At 41.1% G+C, this 22829-nt stretch overlaps 1 protein-coding gene across 1 annotated transcript in view; it reads right to left on the reverse strand.

Moving 5' to 3' along the window:
* Positions 1–21585, reverse strand: part of LOC126912873 (uncharacterized) — a 43904-nt gene extending 22319 nt beyond the window's left edge. The window contains exons 1-2 of the mRNA XM_050707195.1: positions 19152–21585; positions 18515–19117 (exon numbers count right to left, since the gene is read on the reverse strand). Coding sequence (XP_050563152.1) covers positions 18515–19117; positions 19152–21117 — 2569 coding nt within the window. The 5' untranslated portion in view covers positions 21118–21585. The remainder of the gene's footprint in view (positions 1–18514; positions 19118–19151) is intronic.
* Between the last annotated feature and the right edge of the window lie 1244 nt (positions 21586–22829).

Genomic DNA, 22829 nt, shown 5'->3' on the forward strand with positions numbered 1-22829 from the left:
ATTAACAACAGATTTTTTTACTATGTTTTATTTATCCTTCCTGATATCTTATCTATTATTTTCAAATCTGCAATCAGTAAATGTGTGTCACAATGGGCAGGCAAGAGTACTGCCGCTCTCCAGGCGCACTTTATACAAGTGCTCGTACGTGGTACACGGCGGCCACCGACTGCACTTCGCTAGCTTTTAGGAAATCGATTGTGGATGAAGGTTTTATTTGCACACAGATGTAACTGTGTACTGTGTACATCATGGTCAATGTGAAGAGTACCTTATGTGAGTAATCTTTAAATTTAATTTCCTTCAATTTACACTTTTAGTACAAACTGGACCAATATCAAATTTTTTCTCTTTGTTTCATTAAAAGTATGATTACTAAACAAGTTGATCAGAAACACATTTACACGTACTAAACATTCAGAACACGATGTTCAGGGAAAAACGAAATTCTATATTTTATGTAGAGTATATATTATTATGTATCTCCATGTACTGCATGTAGAGCAGACAGATGTTCGTGATTACATACAATTACATTAGCATATGTATACAATGTGTAGAGATTCGCTTATCATAACGGAGCCATTTATTGTAACTGTGGCCTGGACGCGCTCGTTTTGTTGCGGTCACTGCTTGTTCCAATTATCATAACGCTTTCCTGTCTGATTATTATTGTAAGGTTAATTAGCAGATGAATACTTAATAGTTTAATTCACAGGTTTTTGTTACAGAGGACGTTTCTCACCTAATGTCTTTTTTTCTAAACGCACAGACTGATTTTTAGGTATAAGTATTTTTTTCGTGAAGTAATTTCACATAAACTTTCAAAGCCTTGTAGTAGATTTTCACATCTACAACATACACTTACTAACTACGTAACTATTTGCTTACCTTACTCTATAAAGGTAAAATATTACCAGTGGTATTCGGACGTGCTGCCTACGCCGTAGCAACGTAGCACCGTAGCGCCGTAGCCCGTAGCACGCGCTACACATTATTATAACACATTGTTCCCTAGGGAACGAAGGCTGTGTCTATCTTATTATTTTAATTAAGTGAATGTTTTATTACTTTGTTAATTTTATGGCTGAGTATTGTTTTATTATGGTGATGTTTATCTTTTCGGCTAATTAAATTAGAAAATTGTTGATATCGATATGAATATTTTGTAAGATCCAATTTAGTTTATACTTAAAATGTTGTGTAACTTAATAAGAAAACCCTAACAGGCCTATTAAAGACAACTTAATCATGAAATATTCGTATTGTAGCGTGTACTACGGCGTAGCGCTACGAGCTACGAGCTACGATCGGGGCTACAGTGATTGCGTAGCGGCGGGGGTCACAATATCGCAGTGACTGGTACCTGGGGAGCACCGCTTGGGGTCTCAGTGGGGGACATATTCTCTGAGAAAGGATAATAGCGCGGGTTAATACCGACTTGGTTTTGATTTATACAAGTTACTTAGTAATGTGATTTTTGCGGGACAGATTAATCGAGGTAAAAAATGGGTGGTAATTGTATGTTTTAGAGATCATGTATTAATACAGTAACACATAAGCCAATACATAACCTATGTATTTTGTAAAACTAATAACCAATACATAGGTTATGTATTAGTTAATTAAATTAGGACTTTGTACTCTATTATTGAACAAAGAACATAATATTTTTTTAAATTACTTTGAACAGCAACTCCTTTCATTCGTGCTCCCTTCACATTTGCATTCAGTTTAACGTCAGCAGCTGAGTCGCGAAGCTACGAAGTAGCGCAGCGCACCCGAGCGCACTGTCTCCATAAACTTGGCAATTTGAATATGACATTCACATACGATCAGTTATCGTGCTGCGTCATTGTGATGGGGACGAGCCACGCGACTCATTTGTAAATGTTCTGTAGTAATGCGCTGCTAGACGGCTAATATACCAGACTAATGTACTGAGTGCACGTCAAGAGTTGAAGGTTTTAGTTTTGTTAGAGAATGAGTAGTGTTATTGATATTTGCTTTTTTGTTCTGTGGCGACACATGGCAGATGTCGCACATAGACGATCGATGAGCAAATCAATGGATGACGTCATAAATCCTACATATAAAGTTTACATGCGAATAAACATGGAAAGAAAATCCCAACGAACAACAGTTGGATAGAAAGCATCTCACTTGCTCGAAGGATCTTCCTTTTCTTAGAAAACTTGAAAAAGTTCAGTATTCTTTTTTTCTTTGCTGGTCTATCTAATAGGCCTCTCCTAGTCTCGGTGAGCTAAATTATCTTCACTTATGTACTAGGCATAAATATGTAAGAATTATAAACAATTGTGGGATCCAAGACTACTATTGGAAGTCTATTAATTATCGGTACATACTTTACATCTAAATTGCTTTGAATAGTACTTACTTCCACTGTGTGTAGGCCAATTACAGTAGAATACACAAGTGTATAGAAATTGACATACAATTAGTGCTACAACACTATAATCCTGAGGTAGGTACATGCACTACGTGTAGTGTTCACCCCAGTCGGTGGCCCATCAATACTGCGTCTGATATAAACGGATACGTGCTCACAAATGTTTGCCATCCATTATTGTGCAATCAGTCACTACTAGTGCCAAGTTAGCTGTCTATGCTATAGGTAATATTGCTCTGTGAGTACCGTACTAAAACAGGTCGTATATTAAAAGGAGAACTAGTTAGTGTAAGTAGCTCTACTTCAGTTGCTGTACCATGCTAATTCTTGCCAAATACATGAAACCAAATGTACCTAAGATATCACTTATCGACATGTTAAGTTTAGCTATTATTTTAGTACCGTACTTTAAGGTCGTAAAACTGTATATTGAATATCATTTAATCACCTAACTTAACTACAGAACCATGCACCAAATCCTACCGTGAATACCGAGGTTTGTGACTCGAAATCCGTTCTATGTTCAAACATTCGTATGATCTAGCGACAAACGTATAGTGTCCGGCACAGAGCTCACTGCGACCAGTCCGAGTAAACTAATTAGTGCTGCCCTCCCGCGACGTATTATTAAATCTCTTTGTTGCTTCCCTTTGTTCAGCGTAACAGTGGGGCGCCTGCTCGCGTATCTGTGTGTCTGTGTGTCTCTGTGTCTACCTGATACAATGCTTAGGAGGGACGCGAATGGGTTTCTTTGATTAATTGTCTTTCATTAGCCGGCTCCGATGTTTTATTTATAGTGGTGTTGCGTTGTCTAACCATTATTTATATTGACACTATCTAGTGTATAGTTAGTTATACAACGTGTAACAAAAAGGGGGTATACATATCAATTGCACAGTTTCTAGATAACATAACAAACGACACGGGAAGGGTTTTTTAAACTCATGTTTTCATGGTACCAAGTTATGAATTTTTCAAATCGCGCCGACGCGCGAATCAAAATTAGGTAGACAGGTCCTAGGCGATCAGATTGACAGAAGAAATGTTTCGTAATATTAGCGAGTGATCCCTGTAGTGTTTTGACACGTTTGTATGGTTTGAAATCAAGAACTATGCGATATCAAGTATTTGGTACTAATTTTTTTTAAACGTATTTTAAGCTGAAACTTTGTGTAGAGATTCTATTCAACCTGTATTCATCAGGGCTTCTTGATGTATATAGGTATTTTGTTACACGTTGTATAATTACGTGGAATGAATGATTGTAGCTTTTGTATGCTTTACAAAATATATGCAATGGCTAGCACATACGAATATTGTTAAATGGATGGAACAAAGACTCTTTGAAGTGTATTGTGCCTTCTACCCTGTTGTTAAAAAAACTGTATCTACACTACGATATTCACATATTTGGGGAATTCAGAAGGAAGGTAAATTCTAATGCATAATGTAAGAGCTATATAAGTTTTGTACCATTACAAAGTGTTGTCCCAAGTATTACATTAGCTGCGCGCGGTATGAATGGGCGGCGAAACGCTGCTGTGGCTAAATAATGGAGCCACTCTCTAAAATGTGTAGCGATGTGGGTCAAACCGTGACCCGTGCGCACAGGGCGGGGGCGCAGTGTGCGCGGTCTTTAAATGTACCTACATGATATTAGTGGTCACAGTTGTAAGACAGACTGTGTTATGTTATGACAATGAAAACGTGTCTTTGAATTTGCATTGTTGAATTCCTTCAATGAAAGAAGGAATTAAACTGGTGTTAAATAATATTTACCTAACCGTTATAAGAATTGAAGATTTCTACAGGATTGTAAAACTCGTAAATAGCAATTTTATTTGATACTGTTTTTATCGTTCTGATTGTTGCACTGAAATTGTAGAATTTCATTCATACATACATACATAACCTCACGCCTTTCTCCCATGGAGGTAGGCCGAGACTATGGAACACTAATTGCTACGAATCTTACATACCTCTTTCACTTCATTAACAGTCATCAACCTTCTCATGCATGCTCGTCGGTTAAGGGTACTTTTGACGTAGTATTTCTTTTGTGGGGATCATGCGATCCCCGCTAGCAATGTGGCCACAAGGTGTGGCTCCAGCTAACGACCAGTATAATGATGAAACACGCGCTCGCTAATGTCTCGCGAATGGCGCACTACAGTTACTGCACTCGTTGTTACACGTACTCGTATAGCCACACCTACGTACTAAATATACCTACAACTACCAACTATGTAGTATAATCTAACTTGGTATTATTGCCAGCCTTCAGAATACTTCTCCATTAACATCGATACATATTAGGATTAGGTTTCTTCATACATATAGGACCACAAGTTTTAACGTTTCGTGCATTTTAAGCGTATATTTCTTTTAAACATGCGGTTATACGTAAAGAGAAAACTTTTGAACAAAACAAAGAAATACATTTTCTTGGCTCATGTACAGTATAAGCTATTGATTGTTGCAACAGCCAGCTGACAACATTCCCACAGAATTACAAGCACCTGCGTAATTCGCGACTACCTACCTACATACATACATTATGTACGTATATATGTACCTACCCACTTAATTGCCTCAACGTTTCCTACATTTACGACTACTACGAAGGTTTTACTGCTCGTACAGAAAGAAAATGTAGTTTAAAGTTAATACGACTACACTTTGCTGTCATTATCGTTTTCTGTTATGGTTCTTTTATTAGAACTAAAAAACGATGTAGTGACAAGGATTACAAAGGAGATGTTACGATGGTTTAGACATGTAGACTGGTTGGTTGAAAGCAGATTACGAAAGAAGTATACAGAGCGGATATGGATGGGATGTTCACTCTAGTCTAGATATACTAACATATATCGACCAGATTGGCGATATATTTAAGAAGAGCCAAATTAAAAGAAAGTCCCTTAACCGACGAGCATGCATGAAAAGACTGATGACTATTGATAAAGCGAAAGAAGAATTAAAGATTCGTAAAAATTGGCGTTCCAATGTCTTTGCCAAACAAATGGGAGACAGGCGTGAGGTTATGTATGTATTATGTACGTGTGTTTCTAAGTTAAGTATTTGGTAATGTATCATTTAGTAGGTACTATATTAAGTACCTAAGTATTGTACTTAAACTAAATTATTAATCGACGCCTCCTAGATATAACACATACATCTCAAGATCAAATTGGTACTACTTTAAATGTTTTTTTCGTATTACTTTACTTAATCCAAAGTTTAACCCAGGATGAACTTAAAATCGCATTGTTATAACAAAACTATTAACTTGACGTCAACCAAGTCGTACTAAACAATAATATTAAAATCCATTTGATATTCTAGCTTCAGTAGTAGTTGATGATTACAAAGCAGGCAGGCTATATAACTAACGACTGGCAGTACTGGTATTTAGTATTTGGTACAAAGACGGGTGAATTTGTCGAGTAATTAAATTAATTCCATGACTCGCTACTTCCTGCCCTTTCACGAACCTTTCATCGGAATTAATATCTTTGTGTAGTCGTTGCTAGTTGTAGTTGCCGACGATAACTATGGTAATCATTTATTTGTGTATTTTTTGAAATTTTGTTTTTTCAATTTTGAAAAACATTTTCTGGCGAAGGGCGAATTTTGAAGCAGATATCTTTAATCGATTGATTGAATTTTTGTGCTTATAGGTATACATTAGTTTGCATAACCATAAAATTATATAATGCTGATCAATTAATTTGAATTGAGCATCGAAATCATTTGGTCTCGTTGAGTTTCTTGTGAATTCAAAACCTCGTTTGGAGATTCCGTATACCGAAGTATCTCCTATTTATTTTATATAAACTAATATTCTAATCGATCCACATATCATAAGACTACGTTATATGCTTTTGGAATTCCTACGATATAATATAATAGATTCATATAGTCCTGCGTACTGTATCAGGCGACGTCTTGACTGCCGCCTATAAATACGTAAGCAGCGTCTAATTGTTGTGTGACGTCACTCAGTCACTCAGTAATTAGTCGCAGCCTCCGCTCGCGCGCTCATCGCTTATTCATTCACTGTTCATACATACACTGCGACAACAGTGAGAATATTGCGCGATACTGATCATAATTTACAAGATACAATGTAACAATAGAGTCTTATTATATTCTACGGCCGTATCATGATTGTAGAGTAGAACATTTTTGTCACCACCTCTTCTCTGCTCGCGGGTATAGTAAGAGTCAATAAAGAGACAACCTATTTGACAAAGACAAGGTAACAAGTAACATCATGCTAAATCTAATCCTTATAAACTGCGCATTGCAACCTGTTTTCCAGACGTGGAGATTAAAACAAATCCTTTTTTGTAAAGGAAGCTCATAGTCCAGCCGTGGACTCATATATAGGTTGTCAATGATATCCTTAAGTGTTCGAGCGCTGACTCGAAAAGCAGGAGTAGGGACGGGGTGGTTTTTAGTCAGTAAGAGTTTGACACTCCCTCTCGCCTTGCCCAAAGCGGGAGAAGTTATTGAAAGATTTTTTCTCCTTATAAAAAGTATTATAGTCGTCTTTATTTAGTTCACAGATCTAACTAAAGAGTAGTTAGAGAAACGGAACGTAGTCATATAAATTAGCATAACAATATAACCTGCAAAGCACGCCAGCAATATATCATCGTAATAGCTTCCACAATAGTCGTATAAAACGGCAGCTCATTCTACTTTTCCTTTCTCCTTTCATTATTCAAAGTTGATGAATTTTAAAAAGTCGACAAAGCTGAGGTAATAACGGCGTGGTTATAAATTCGGGCGGCGCGCGCCGACAGCCCCGCTCACCTGCCCGCGGCACACGGCCGCAATGAGCACAACTTATTATTAAAATATCTTTAACCCGAATATTGTACATTGCAAAACCTTCTTTATATTAAGTCAACAGAAGGCCGCTAATCATCTAAATCTTGATTACTTTGCATAATTATTAATTTCACATTAACTTGCTGTACTAAATTATTGCTCCAATTATTACAACCTCAATTAAATCTGTTATGATAAAATCATCACGCCTGTTATCCCCAAAGGACACACAAAGGTGCACATCGTGAAACATAATGCCGCTATACAATGCACACCCACTTTTCACAATTCATGTTTAAAGTCCCATGTAATAGCTTTAAAAATGACGGGGTCAGCCTATTGCCATATACCAGACACATTTCCAGACTCCGTGCTACCAATGAGAAATTTTCAATAAATCGAATAAAGTCCTTGCCCGGCAGTCGCACTTGCGTCTACTTGACCAACGAGGCAGTCCCACTCTGTTATGAGTACGTATATAATTGATAGAATAAAACCGATGTAATTATTAGGTATGTAGCAGTACGAAAGTATGCCAGAATAAAAAAATACGTTGTTCCACATTAACAAAAAAAAAAGTTGAATTTCTCCCGTATTGTGGGTGCGTTTACAAACATACAAGTTCACATACACATAACACCCAGACCCGAAACAACAATTTGTGAACATTAGTTACTTCACGTAGCTAATGCTCACAGTTGAGGTAATTCTAGAACCGCCCTGTCAGGACACAACTTGCGGTCGTCCACAAACCCGAGCTAAGCTAGGTCTTAGACTACAAGTCTGAGATGTGTCACACACGGTAACATGCTGGGGGATGCGGTACGTTGGGTACATGTCTCTGTGTATATTCGTCCTTATATCATGTGTAGTAGCTAGATAATAGTTATGTTGGCTTTTAGAAATCTTATCGTAACGCAAAATAAAACGATATGAAAACTTTTACAAAACGTATAGGATTAGGAAATTAGTTATACAATTAGAAATAAACCCATAACTTGGTCATGAAAAGGAGGAAAGAGAACCAGAGAATTCAACCCACTTTGTGGGTTCAGAAAATACAAATAATCTTTTTATAATTACAATAGCCAGAGCTATAGTGATACAGTGATGCGCTGAATGAAACTACAACAATAGTTTTTGTGGTGTTCGTGTTATGTTCGCCAAACTGAGTAGATAATGAAGAAAAAATTTAAAATGTCAGCATACGACACTTTAGCTAGACATTTATCTAGACGAACCCCTTAAATATGTTGTTAAGTATGACACATCTTAGTGTAGGGGCACCTTAAAATTTAAGAGAGTATGATAAAAACGAGCATTAATCATCCGCATTGAGTGACCTGTGTCGTCAACATCAATGGAAGTGGCAACTTCATTGAACATGTCCGCACGCGGAATATTCGGCGGCGTGTCGCGCATGCGCGGTGTGACGCCGATATAAATTAATTATCGTTAATGAGCGCTCCATATTCACGGTTTATGGCGAATAAATCCTCGTTTAGCGTGATGGGCTCCTCCTTGTATTAATGTGGAACATTGTTTCCCGACGCCTCCCTTAATGGCGTGATTATTTTATTGCGCGACTCACGATTTTATTTTATTGGGTGTTACAACGTGGATCTTTGTCGGGAAGTTAACTTTATTCTTTATGATTGTTTAGTAATTGCTCATATAGACGACCTATACTTGCTGGAAAGGATTAGGAAAAAGTTTGATTTTGTATGATAAATGGAAAGAGGTTAGTGGTGAGTTAGTATTGAGTTATTATGTTATCGGCTTACTCACGTAACTGTTTGACGAGGAACTCGACTAGTTTCAAACCATACAAGAGGCTCATATTCACGAGCAGCATTCTGCGACACACGACGCCGCGACTACTGTCGCGCTGCAAGTTACAATAAAATTATAGACAAATTTTGTTTTAACCCAAACGATTGACTAATTAGCAATACCTAAGTAATTAGCAACGTTTTTTCTTTAGCAACGTCAATGACGATAAGAAATTATTTCCTGTCTTATTGTGCGTCAAATAGCAAAAAAAGCTTGAATTCGCAGTTGCCAAGGTCACGTTTAGATCTAAGTATAAACATTTTTTCGCGACAAACCGTCGTTTGAAGGGTCCCTTCGCGCATAACTCGGCGCTGAAGCGAGCATTTACGTGCAAATCGTCACTTTGCTCGCTCGTGCGCCGCTGAAATGGCGTAATCTTTTAACACCACATACCTTCTAGTATATTGATATAAATACGTTTATATGACAAGGAACATATGAAAGGAAATTCGAGGAAAGGCGTTTTAGTGAATGCTTCTTCATTTTCTTGCGTGTTGAGAGGTTTTACATGTCTTCATTAATATCAAATTAATTTTCGCTTTTAACGTGTTTGGCTGAATCTTAATGTAGACTCATTAGGTACATACAAGACTGATATTCTTCGAAGTGATAGTCAGAGGAGTGCCTATATCTGGACTAATAAATAAAATTGGATTGTCTGTTTGTAATATTGAAATAACCGATTTTTACTACAACTACTACTACTTCTGTTACAATTTATTTCTTCTGTCTATCTGTTTGTTCTGGTTAATCTCTGAAATAGCTGGACCTATTTTGACAGAACTTGTATTGGCACAATTATCGACGCAACCGACGCGATGCCGCCAGTAGACAGTAAACTCTTTTTGACAACAATGGCGGTATTTAATAATATCAGCAAAACTTAGTATTTGTCATACACATAGGAACACTAGATCAATGCCACAGACAGAGGCAGAAAAACAGCTTCATTTCTATTCTTAGCAAAGTAATACGGTGGCTGTAACTCAATCCCACTAATTTCCTTCAGTAAATACTCTGCAGTGAGTCGTGGCGGGTCCCGGCCTCCCGGCAGCCTTAGAAATAAAGTATAATATAATAATAAATCGTATAACAAACATCTCTTTGTTTGCAAGACTTCATAAAGAGCCGGAGTTGGCAAAGTTTTTGTAAATAAGCTGAAACAAAGGCAGGCGGGAGGGAGTGGCCCGGCCAACGCCGCCGGCGGACAGAATTAGGCCCTGTACACACGTAATAGCGAACACTGATCATTATTTATAATAACTTTCCGCGGGATGTACAGATAATGGATTATTTGTTTATTTCATCTGACACTATTTCTCTTTTATGTGAACTTTGTAGTAATGGAACGTCGACTTTGGTTTATGTTTTAGCTACAAGCGGTATTGAGGACGTAAAAAATGCTCGCGGCATATTACCTATTCAACCAGGACACGATAATTACCTGTCTAGACTTAGCCCGGAGCTGCGCACTGCTACCGGGTGAGTTACCGGGGCTCCGGCTCAAAAAGTAGGAGTAGGAACGGGGCGGTTTTTAGTCAGTAAGAGTCTGACACACCCTCTCACCCAAGGCAGGAGAAGACATAGGATAATTTTTCCCTTAAAAAAAGATTTCGAGGTACAAAATTATTAGTAGAATGTCTAAAATGTGTTCCAAATAAAGTGCCTAACTAAACAAGGTAATAAATTACAAGTAAGAGGGTTTCTAATTATAACATATTAATCCCATATTCATATTTATGTTAATATTCTACGATATTAAACTAGAATACTGTCAGAACGTTAATTTTAATAAAGAGCCTACCTACTGTTAGGGCTCGTTTACTGACTCAGACGAAAGATACCTAGATCCTGTTAAATTGATACCTCCGACGCTTTTACGACAGCTACGGGCCGGCGGTCGGCAGGGAACCCGTTTTATGATACACGGCAAATTGATTACTACGTGTATTAACTTACATTAGTTGATGGCATATGTATTTATGGCCGTAATACCTACTTGTGTTTCTAAAGTAACTAGTTGCTACTCGCAGCTTCGCCCCCATTCTCTTGAGATAAAAAGTAGCCTATGTGTAATTCCAGACCATAATCTAATCCTGTTCCAAATCTCATCTCCATCAGTTCAACCGTTCAGTTATGACGTGATTGAGTAACAAGCATACACACAAACTTTCGCATTTTCACAAAGATTCACAGAAGATCAAATGATTGTGTTAAAGTATTATCGTAATTAAATTATTTTTAGACGTTTGTTCGTTTGTTTCTCTTTTAATTTTTGTTATCCAAAGATAAGCCTTTTGTAAAACACATTGAATAAGGGATCGCTTTGTTAGGATATGTTTTGTCCTTCTTTTAAGATAATTGACGTTTTCGGTTGAAGAAATAAATATACTTAAATAAACATCACTCAAATAAAATTGATTAACTCACTTACTGCGCTTATTTTCAAATAAGTACACATGAACTGGAAATCGAAGATCGAGCTCAGTGGCGTGCCATTGGAGAGGTCTATGTCCAGTGGACGGGAACAGGCTAATGAATAATGATGATGATGAACTGGAAATAACTTGTATTTCACACAAAAATATTTGTTTTCTAAGGAAATCGTATCTGTAACTCTCGCTCTCGCTTACCCAGTCAGTGCAACCATTCAGTATTAGTATGAGTTTCCTAAAGTAAACGAAACGAGACCGCTTTCGGAGTTCTGATTGGTTGATTTATTCGAGCCGGCCAATCAGAGCGCCGAACGCGCTCTTGTTTCGATTACTTTAAACGTAAAGCAAACTCATACTATCCTTAGTAAGAGTTTGTTTTACGTTAATTCTGTATCCTTACAGGAAACATTAGTTTTCTTTGTCCAGTATAACATGAAGAGAAATGTACCGTAATACTGACGTGATAGCTGGAGGCGGTGGATGTAGGACCCGGCCGGGTGGGGGTCACCAGTTGCTTCTGTGTACGTCAGCGGCTGCAGGAGGCCAAGGACGGTCCATCCGCATCCCGCCGGCCGCAGCTGCGACACTTTGCTGTACTGCACGGGTTTAAGAAGAAAGAAATAAACTATTAATATATAGTTATTATATGCATGACTGCAAAGCTAGCGGGGTGGCTGGGCAACTGGCTGCTGTGAAACGTGTAGCACAAATTGTTGTTTCGGGTCTAGGTGTCATGCGTATGTGAACTTGTATGACTTGTAAAAGCACCCACGACACAGGAGAAAATAGTAAGGGGCAAGGTTTCTCTCATAAAAAAAAGACTTGATTCATACGTATTCCCAAGAGATAAGACACAAAACTAAGCTAAGCTTAGGTATAACACCATCATATGGCATGTGATCATAAGTACCTATGTATCCTCACGAGTTATGCTCCCGTTAACACTAGTTATTGAATGTTGTATTTTTGTTCTTGTTTCAGTTAGAGTTGTCGCAATACAATAACACCAGTGACTTTTTAGCGTAGACACCCGAAATACCAGGGGCGTTACAAGCATTGGAGGTTACTTTAGGGATTGTTGGGGAATCGGGGATTGGGAAAGGGGTAATTGGGCCTCCGGTAACCACATTCACAAAACGAAACAACGCAAACGCAACGCGGCCCATTCGTGGCGAAGCATGGCTCTCTCACACTTGGTTTATTTATCTTGGTTTATCCCAAATAAACAATAAAGCCTATGTATTGCTTTTCTATTTATCTATAATCCGAGTCCTAGTTTCCTGAGTACCTGCGGTGAGGCTGTGCAGTGTGCAGGTCAAGGTTGCGGCCACCGCATCTCTTCCGTCCAGGGCTGCGGCGCTCGATACAACGCTAATACTTTACAATTGAACGCTAAATGCGGTAGGCCTAAGGTCTATTTTCTATTACCAGCGCACCTCATCGAAGTCTGAATACTATGATGATGTTGTGTTGTTTCTAATGAGATTAAGGTACTAGTAATGTTGACTAAATGGTATCTGTGTTTCAGGCTTTTAATTAGCATTATTGTGGCTGTTCCTTCGGGCACAAAAGAGAAGATATATGTATATCCAATCAAATATGACCATGAATTTACAATTTTAGTAGAGTATTAATGTAGCTAAGTCCTTCCAAACAATTACTATTAAAAGTACATACGTCCACTAATTAATGAAAACGTAATAATTAAAATTCCCGAGTGGCCGCATTAGGGCGTGTCTGTGATAACATATCAGTAAACGCAAATTACAGTACTGCGCTGCAATTATGGGTCAAGGGCGGATCTCCCGCAGCCCCCCCCCTGCGTGGCGCGCTCAATATTCCAGCGTTACTTCTATACTCTTCATTCATACCTGTCGACTGGTCGGTACACCGGCGCATGAATTAATGTCGTCGCCTTGTGTCGACCGGACAATAATAGATCCTTCTGATACAACACAGGGCTGGTGTCGAGGTTAGAGCTCGGTTTAACTTAAATATCCGTATATGTGACTCTGGTAATCAGCAAATTACTTAGGAGCTTGTGGTCACACGCAGTCTTGAGTTCGATAAGATTTTGTTATAATTTTCCGAACTTTCAGTTAGGTATGGCATAGCCAATAGAGACTTACTTTCTATCGTATAAGATTTCCCGTAATACGTCTCAGTTCTGTAAATAACTTAGATTTTCTGGTCACAAGTAATCTTGAGGTCGACAAGTTCTTGTTTAAGGGATTTTTTTTTAATTTTCTGTCAGTGGCATAGCCAATAGAGACTTACTTTCTATCACATAAAGCCTTAATACGTCTATGTATACTCATAATAGAAGAGCCCTCGCGACAGTTTATGTAACATTAATCAAAAACAACATACAACAGAATTTGATGTTAGTTCAGCACTATTTCGGGAATGTAAGGTCGTAATTTACCTTGCAAAGCGACGATGAGGTCCCTACCTGTGTACTCACTACTATATATATACAATGTATGTCGGTATGTGTGTAGGTGTGTTGCGTTCCAGTACTTGGAGTATCGCTGCAGGCTCCGGGCGCGGCCGTCAAGGACGAGGGATGCGGCGGCCGGCGCGTCCCGGGCAGAGCAAGCTCTATTATGTACTGTATTAAGTAGCTAGCTGTACCTATGTACTTAAATTATTCTAGGTGAAGGCAGGTAAGTATATATTGAAAATCGTCTAAAATAGAAACACGTCTTAACATTTCCTATGACTACAGGCTTACCGATGTGTCTGCGCTAACAGCGGCTGTGTTATGATAGTTCGATTCGCGTCTGTGGCAAAACTTTCGTGACCCTCTGGTGATTACTTTGGGCCAGAAGTAGGTGAGGATGAATAATATACTACCTACTAAATTTTCCGCGTAGGGATAAGCAGAAGTAGTTATATTTATACCTACTTATTTTACTTGTAGTCTTAATGTTCAGCAGTTGTTGTTGAACACGTTAAGTTGTTGGTACGAAAAGGTTTAATCTGGCGAAAGGACTGTTTAATGGCGGCCATGATGCAAAGTAATCTTGTAGCAATATCTCAAGCTGAGGGGGTCGCAACAGGTCCTCGAACACGGTGGAGGGAAAACATGGCGCCCTGATGTACAACCAGCAACTGTTGCTGTACTGCTGAAGATATTTATAGTAGGTTGGTTTTATATAATTGGTGGTTTATTGATCTGGTGTCCTTGTCTTGTTATTTTAAAGTTAGATATGATGATATTGTATCATAAATAAGTTATGAAAAATGGAAGTAAACAATTTTACATGCCTGATCTCTGCTGTAAATACCAGTATTGATTTAGTACACCAGTCAATTATTTACATCAAAAATATTAAACTTAACTTATCTACAACGATTTGTTATTTTAAATATCATCCCTATAAGTAAGGCTAGGTAAGCTAAAGTAGATATAACTAATCACAAAAACACAAATTTTTTTATTTACGTTCTTGAAGCAACCTGTATCTCAGTAATTGTATTAAAATAAAACACAGGTTGAGTAAGACAGCAGGCAGCCGCGCCTGTTGCTAGGGCTGTCGCGGCGGCGGCGGCGGGCGGCACATCCACCGCCTCCTTTCCCATAAATTTAACTTACGTCGAGGGTATGCGGGTACCCTAATAAAATTACTACCATCCTTAGCGAAATTATTTGGAAACTCAAATGGCTCTCCTTATAAAAGACTTTCCTAATAAGATGAAAAAAGTTGGCGGCTAACGAGACACGCTTATCTTTGTTTCATGTTGACTTTGATACATGGCTGGCTACGGTTTGCTTTCGCACAATACATATTTAAAACATTAACGTAACATGTAGGGACAATATGGACATGCTTTCAAGAAAATGTACTCAGATTTTTCGACTATTACTGAATTAGACATGTTAAAGAGATGCTAACTTAGTACCTATTATAAGATAGATTTGATAAACAATTTCGTGGTAACTTTAGTCCTGTGTAACTGCGCAGTTAGGTGGTAGTTTCTGGAAGGTTCCATCCATCGGTGCCGCGAGTATAGCTGCAAGTGCACTGGCCAAGGACAGATCCTCGGCGATCGATACGTCAGCAGCGGCCGCACCCGCTAAATACTCACACTGTTACATAGCGCCGAATACCGCCCCCAGGGAAACTACGCAGTTATAGTTTTCCGACGATTTTCCGAATTTTTGCAATGTATTTTGTAAAAATGGCTCTAGATGATTTTTCTCACTACATTATGGACATTATTGTAGGAAATATTTTATTGTATATCTACTCAGAGAGCAGGCTAATTTAAAGTTCTCGTAAGGAGTATAGGGCTACAGTAATAAATAAAAAGCTAGTAAACTAGATGTTTCCTTAACCGAAGAGATCAACAATAACTTTCCAAAACAACACACTGTACTGAAAATAAATGACCCCATTAATAAAACACTCGAGTCTTCCATAAAACATTCAGTACTTTTCTCTTATTAACTTATTCGCCAGAGAAAAAGATATTTTTATATTCTGAACTTTTTTCATTGATATTTATTCCCTCTGCGAAGAAAATTGTTCCATTTCAATCGAATCTCGTCCAAATTGAGATGAATGTATTGGGACATTACTTGAATGTGAATCATGGAAACTTGGGCTCGCCTGCGACCTGATAACTCACACAAAAGGTTCTTATCACAGCTGAACAAAAAATGTACGTAAAGGCTAAAGTGCCTACTTTAATATTATTTTTTATAATTAGTGATAGCCTTTGTTCAGCAGTGGACGTCTCTCGGCTGATGATGATGATGATGAATTAGTGATAACCTACGACGGTTTACAGCACTAAATTGTGGTCAGTTGTGATACCTATTTGATTAATAAATATTCCTCAGCCGTGAAGCCGCGCTCAGTCATTAATAGAGTGCTTCCTTCCGAGGCGACGCGTAGTGGCGCCGCGACACGGGCGCCCGGCACCGCACCATCTGCACACTTTTGTTCTAGTATCTTTATAGCTTATTAGTTGTGTATCGGCTACAGATCAGACTAAACTGGAAGATAACTTAGTTGAATTTTACAACAAGTTCGTTTTAGGTACCTGGTAGTAGGAGTTACAGGTGCTGATGACCCTGGTTATGATGAAGAAGATACATACTTCCATGTGATACACACAAAATTTGAGTTACCCTAATAAATGTATGTAAGTATCTGACGCGACCCAAAACACAATGTCGCTAAAGCGAAGGATTAATGTTGAAACATCGAAACAATGGAGATAACTAATGTCCACTGAGACGTCAGCGAGCCCAATAAAACAGGGACATAAATGTAACACAAAGGTATGACGCATCACCCCTGACCCTCATCAGACTCAGCGCCGAAGCAAATTGAAAACGGAACATTTAGATCCCATCGCACTCGCTGATGCCTATAAAGGTAAACCAATTTTACCGAGGGGCGGGAGGGGATAACGCTGTCCTTTTCACCCCCCATCCCCCAATCCTCGGCGTGGAGGGGATGTGGCCCGACATTGACCCGCACTGCGCCGTGCCGCCTGCACAGGTGCGTCATTCATGTCCCCCCTCGACCCGGCCGGCCTGCATAGCGGGTACATGTTGCAATGCCTCGTTACCGGATCAAACTAGTTTGTGGGAAATTCGCAGCAAACTGCGTCGCCGTCGTATTGACGGGAAATTGATATTTGCGAGAAAATTCTAGAGTTAATGGCTCGCGGCTGTCGCAGTTCCGTCTACAGGTAATACAATGATTGGTAACGCCGCGCCGCCGCCGTGTCTAATCTATTTTATGGATAAACGCAGACATTTCTACAAACATTTAATACAGACTGAAACCATCTACTTAATGCTAAACACAAGATATCTAGCTACTTAAGTTTTATCCTGTACTTACTTAAAACTGCTTTGAAAAACTTTGTTACGGTACAAACTGTGTTATTTAGCCGGTTTGGGCGGTAAAGTAGTGCTGGCTTAGATATTACGGAGTCAATGGTCCCGGGGAGACGTCCCGACTGCCGCAGTAAAATAGCTGGCGGGTACCTGCGTTATCTGGAGGAAAATGGAGCCAGAGCCGCAGGTACCTGCGAACAGCTAGGGAAATATCGCCCTTGTATTTTAGGGTTGTTAAATATCTGCCTAGAGACAGCCAAATATCGAGCCTTGTTTCATTTTACAGAATATATTATTAACATTATTTTTGGATAGTATCTACGATGGATTGTACCTATCTATACATATAGGTACGAAGGAGCGTCTGTGAATATAATCAGTGTAATGGTCACTAAAGTTGGGAGCCAGTTTAAACGGCAACTTCCAGACTCAGTGGTGGTTTAAATAAAGCGGCACTTTACAGTCAAATCACTTTTATTACTATTTACACAATTCTTAACATTATTCTTCGAACACGAGACTTACAAACTTTATAAAGAAAACTTGATTCACAAAATGGCGGATAATCGAAAGTTCTAGATTATTGATGGCGTGTTATAGAGCCGCGGAGGATTTCTCGACACGTCCGTACGCGTCGGTGGTCGGGGCGCTCTCTCTCTCACCGCTCGCAATGGCTGCGCTGGCGCGCGAGGTTGCGGCGGTCGGGAGAGGTGGTCGTTCACGCGCTCTCATTGGGCGTCCGCGTGACGTTGCAACCACAGAGTAGTCACACCATAGACTACGTTCGTTACTTTTTTTAATCCCCGCGCTACATCCTCCCCCTCTAGCCTAACAAAGTGCCCTCACTGTTGGGCTAGTCTAGATTAATAGCGCGATCTGCCGCAATCGCGTTTGTCGTGAACGGGAATCTCTACTTGGCTTGCGGAAGGCGTGAGATGCGAAACGTGATATTACCCTACGTTCGCCCGAGTCCGTACGCTCTCCAGACCGTGAGTTGTTAAGCTGATAACTTTACCTATCTTATAAGAGAGTAACCTGCCTAGAAAAATCAGAGAAAGTGTAGTCGTATCAGCGGTCAGACCATGGTCTCCCCCTAGAGGGTTCGTCGGACTCCATGTCCTCGATACGCATACGTACCTCTGGGGTTCATCGGCTGACTGCTGCGAACACTGCTGCTTCTCTCTGGCAAAGCGATGTCTATTATGCATAGGTCACACTCGTCCTGGTCGCCTGCACTGACGGGTCGCGACGTGGTACCTGCAACTACCTGTGAGCGACGGGGTGTGTACTCAATGCTGAGATCGAACTCTCGCAACATCGGGGCCCATCTGGCCAGTCTACCGCTAGGTGACCTCTGACCCATCAGCCACCCTAAGGGCTGGTAGTCAGTCCTAACGATGACCTTCGCGGTTTTCACATACCTGCGGAACTTACTTAGTGCCCACACGACGGCGAGAGCCTCTCGCTCAGTCGTGGAGTAGTTCCTCTCGGCACTAGTGAGGAGTCGACTCGCGTACTCGATTGGCTGTTCGTCATGGCCCTCCCCCTGCATGAGAACAGCCCCAATACAATAGGCGCTGCTATCAGTGCAAAGGGTAAATGGCTTTGACGCGTCCGCCTGGCGGAGAATAGGAGCGGAAACGAGCAGAGACTTGACGCGTTCATACGCCTCCTGTTGTTCGGTGCCCCATCGCCAGGCACTCGACTTCTTCAGGAGGTCAGTGAGGGGTCTCGCGATTCCTGCATAGTTACCTATGAAGTATCGACTACTTACTTGACATGCGCAAGAAACACTCTAGTTGCTTCACGTTCTGCGGAGCAGCCAGGTTGGCGACAACTGCCGCCTTATCTGGATCGACCTTGATCCCGCCTTTTTGAAGTGAACTCACCTTATAACGACGACGCGCAGCGCCCTTCGACGCGGGTACATCGCGCGCGGCTCGCGGCGCGCGATCTACGATGCACGCACTAGGTGTACGCCGCCGCGCGGGGGTAAACTTACCTTCACGCGGTCGCGGTGCTGGGTCATCGGCAGAAGCGGTGTGCAATAGGCCGGCGTCGACACTATTGTTCGAACCTACAGTGTAAGTACACACTAAATCAAACCGTCGTTCCGGACAGTCCGAGAACGACCATGTACGTCGGGCGACGTCTATAACCATGCCGGCCCGAGTCAAGAAATCTACACCTAACAGAGTCCTAACATTCCTACCAGGCAACACTAGGAACTTGCACATTATTCGTCGGCCTACAATGATAACCTCTGTCTCGGCTGACAGCAAGTCCCTCCATCCTTGTGTGCCGTCGGCTAGGCGCACGAAACGTCTCGTTTCGGTAAATCGAACTCCCGAGTTAACTAAGATTCGGTGTAAGAGCGGGCTCGCTATGCTATGCGTGGCGCCGGTATCTACAACGGCCACGCCCCTACGGCCCGCGACACTAATATTCACCATCGGGTGATCGTCGCGCGTACTTAGATATGCACTTGTAATGCTAACACACGACTCGGTATTAACCCTACTAGTGTAACTATTATTCCTAACATCGACGTTATGCATACAAAAATCTACATCAACTTTGTTGAAAGATATTTTGTCGTCGGACTTCGACGTTGTGTTCACGCAAACATCACATTTCGACCTCACGACTCCCTGCTTGCCACATCCATAACAACGTACCTCCCTAGGTGTTGTATTAATGTTTTTGCTAGACTTAGCCTTCTCGCGATTACGACACTCGTCGCTAACATGCCCAAAAAGCCTACAGAAACTACAACGCGGTCTACTTCTGTTGTTGCAACGTGACGAAGTCGCGCCCGTGGTCGCGGAACTCGATAGCTTGAGAACACGGTCGGTAGTAGATGTTTCGATCGAATTATTATTACTAACAATATCGGAATTAACCTTAGACGCTTTGTAGGTATCCTCCGCGATCCTAGCCTTATATAATAGGTCGTCTAACCCACGAACACTATCTCGCGGCACTCGTTTCACTACGCGTCTATGTAATAAGCCGTAACAAATGTCTGTTTGTAACGTTTGATCTAAAGTATAAGGCAACCTAGCGATTAACGCGCGCACTCTACATATGAATGACTCCGCACGTTCTTCCTGCTGTTCCCTCGCGAAGATCTCGCGCAGGATGAGGTGCGCGGGCTGCGCGACGCCATAGGTCGCACGGAGGCGCGCGGTCGCGTCCGCCCATGTAGTTACCGACGCTTTTACGCCGCGCCACCACACGGCGGCTTCGCCCTCAAGGAGCATGGGTAGCCCACGCAGGGCGTGTTCGTCGCTCACTGCTGCGCACTCCTTGTAGATCTCGACGGCGTCCAGGAATGCTTCCAGGACCTCAGCGTCCGGGGAGGTCCCGTCGAATCTCGCCGTGCACTTCACGAAGTTAGCCTCGCTGCACGGCGGGGCTGCGACGGCGGTACCACCGCCGGTCGCGTTGGAAAATGGAGGAGGCCCGACTGGGGTGGAAGCTCTGAAGTCGCCGCCGGATCCCATCAGCGTGTTAACGAGACTTCTGTTAGCCTCCACCTGCGCACGCGTAATCGTTTCGATCAGCGTGGATAGAAACTCTTGGGTGAAGTGGGGAGCAGGTTCTGTCGGCCTCGAGCCGGCGCTCGCGGCTTCGTCCGCGTGGCCGCGCTCGGCGACGATCTCCTCTTCAGTGAGAGTGACGTTCCCTTCATCTCCCTGTTGTTGACGGAGGGCTTCCCCTCTCCTCGTTGTCGGCATCTTCACGCTTATGTAACGGTCGTAACGGTTCGGCCTACTAGTTGGGCGCCAGTGTAATAGTCACTAAAGTTGGGAGCCAGTTTAATAGGCAACTTCCAAACTCAGTGGTGGTTTTAAATAAAGCGGCACTTTATAGTCAATCACTTTTATTACTAATTTTACATAATGTTCCGAACACGAGACAAAAACTTAACACAAAACTACTTGATACAAAATGGCGGATAATCGAAAGTTCTAGATTATTGATGGCGTGATATAGAGCCGCGGAGGATTTCTCGACACGTCCGTACGCGTCGGTGGTCGGGGCGCTCTCTCTCTCACCGCTCGCAATGGCTGCGCTGGCGCGCGAGGTTGCGGCGGTCGGGAGAGGTGGTCGTTCACGCGCTCTCATTGGGCGTCCGCGTGACGTTGCAACCACAGAGTAGTCATACCATAGACTACGTTCGTTACTTTCTTAATCCCCGCGCTACATCAGTTTATTTTTGAGGTGGGTAAAATGAGGAGATTACCCGTGTCAAACCTTTTCTATAAATATTGGTACAAAAAATACTCACTACATTTATCTTGCAACTACTCTATCTATCTAGGTAAGTCCTCGAAATAATATTATTTATTAGTACCAGAGAGCTCCACCCTCGTCTATAAATAGATTGTAAAAGTTAGAGTTATTTATGCGCGCCATAAACTCCCACCGTAGGTTTTCATTTCAATTTTACAAGCTACAACACTGGCGAAACAATATTTTACTTTATGAACGGCCCATTGAAATTGGAAATAATTTGAAGGTATATATTTACGAGCACGCTACACTAAAGTCAAGGTGTTTCGTGTCGACCGGAGCTGCTGCCAGCTATTTCTGCAATTCAGATATTCAACGACAGATATTATTTGATTATAATCAGAGGGTTTTTTTTTACCAGATATGTAGCATTTCCTTTTTAACACTTAAGCAGTTCCTAGCCTTTGAAGTCTTTAAAGTTAAATAATAGTAAACCTAAGCTATAATTACAAATTACCATTGTGATGACTTAATAAAATATGGAGCAAAAAAAGTGGGCAAATATCTTCATTAGAAGACTGACCGACATTTTTTTTTTTAATATTGTAATATTTGCTTGACGTTCAAAAGTGCCTTCTCATTTTGACTTTGACTCAGGTACCAACCGACCTTTAGGTAAAACATCAGCTACATCTGTGGGCCCGATATGGCAACTCATGGAAGGTGTGAAGCTAAGGTTGTGTCCTTGCCTGGGCGCAGTGTCACCCGGTGCCCCGGCGCTAATCGGGCGCGCGCCGGCCGCGACGTCTCCGCCGCCCGCCGCCCTGCGCCCAAACCTTCCAGCCCGTTCTATTTCTATATTCTTCTCAAATATAACCTGTTTACGTAACACCACCGTTGTTTATTTCAAACCAACTTATAACATAGGACCTTGGTTTGGTGTTTACACACCATAACATTTATTGCTACGATGCCGCCTCTCCATTTAGTGAAACTTAAAGTAGTATATCATACAATATTTTCGCATTAACATGCAATTTGTGTATTATGCAAATAGTTTTAACTGTTGATTAAAGTGATTTTATGATAAATAAACAAAGTTTTACTTAGGTATATAGCTGTTATGTATGATTGTATACCAATTGTTTCATGTTAGTTCTCTGTAATACGAGGACAAATTACTAGACCAGACATCCGGCAACACCTACTCTAC

This window comes from Spodoptera frugiperda, chromosome 31 (genome assembly GCF_023101765.2).
Source record: "Spodoptera frugiperda isolate SF20-4 chromosome 31, AGI-APGP_CSIRO_Sfru_2.0, whole genome shotgun sequence".
Lineage (NCBI taxonomy): Eukaryota > Metazoa > Arthropoda > Insecta > Lepidoptera > Noctuidae > Spodoptera > Spodoptera frugiperda.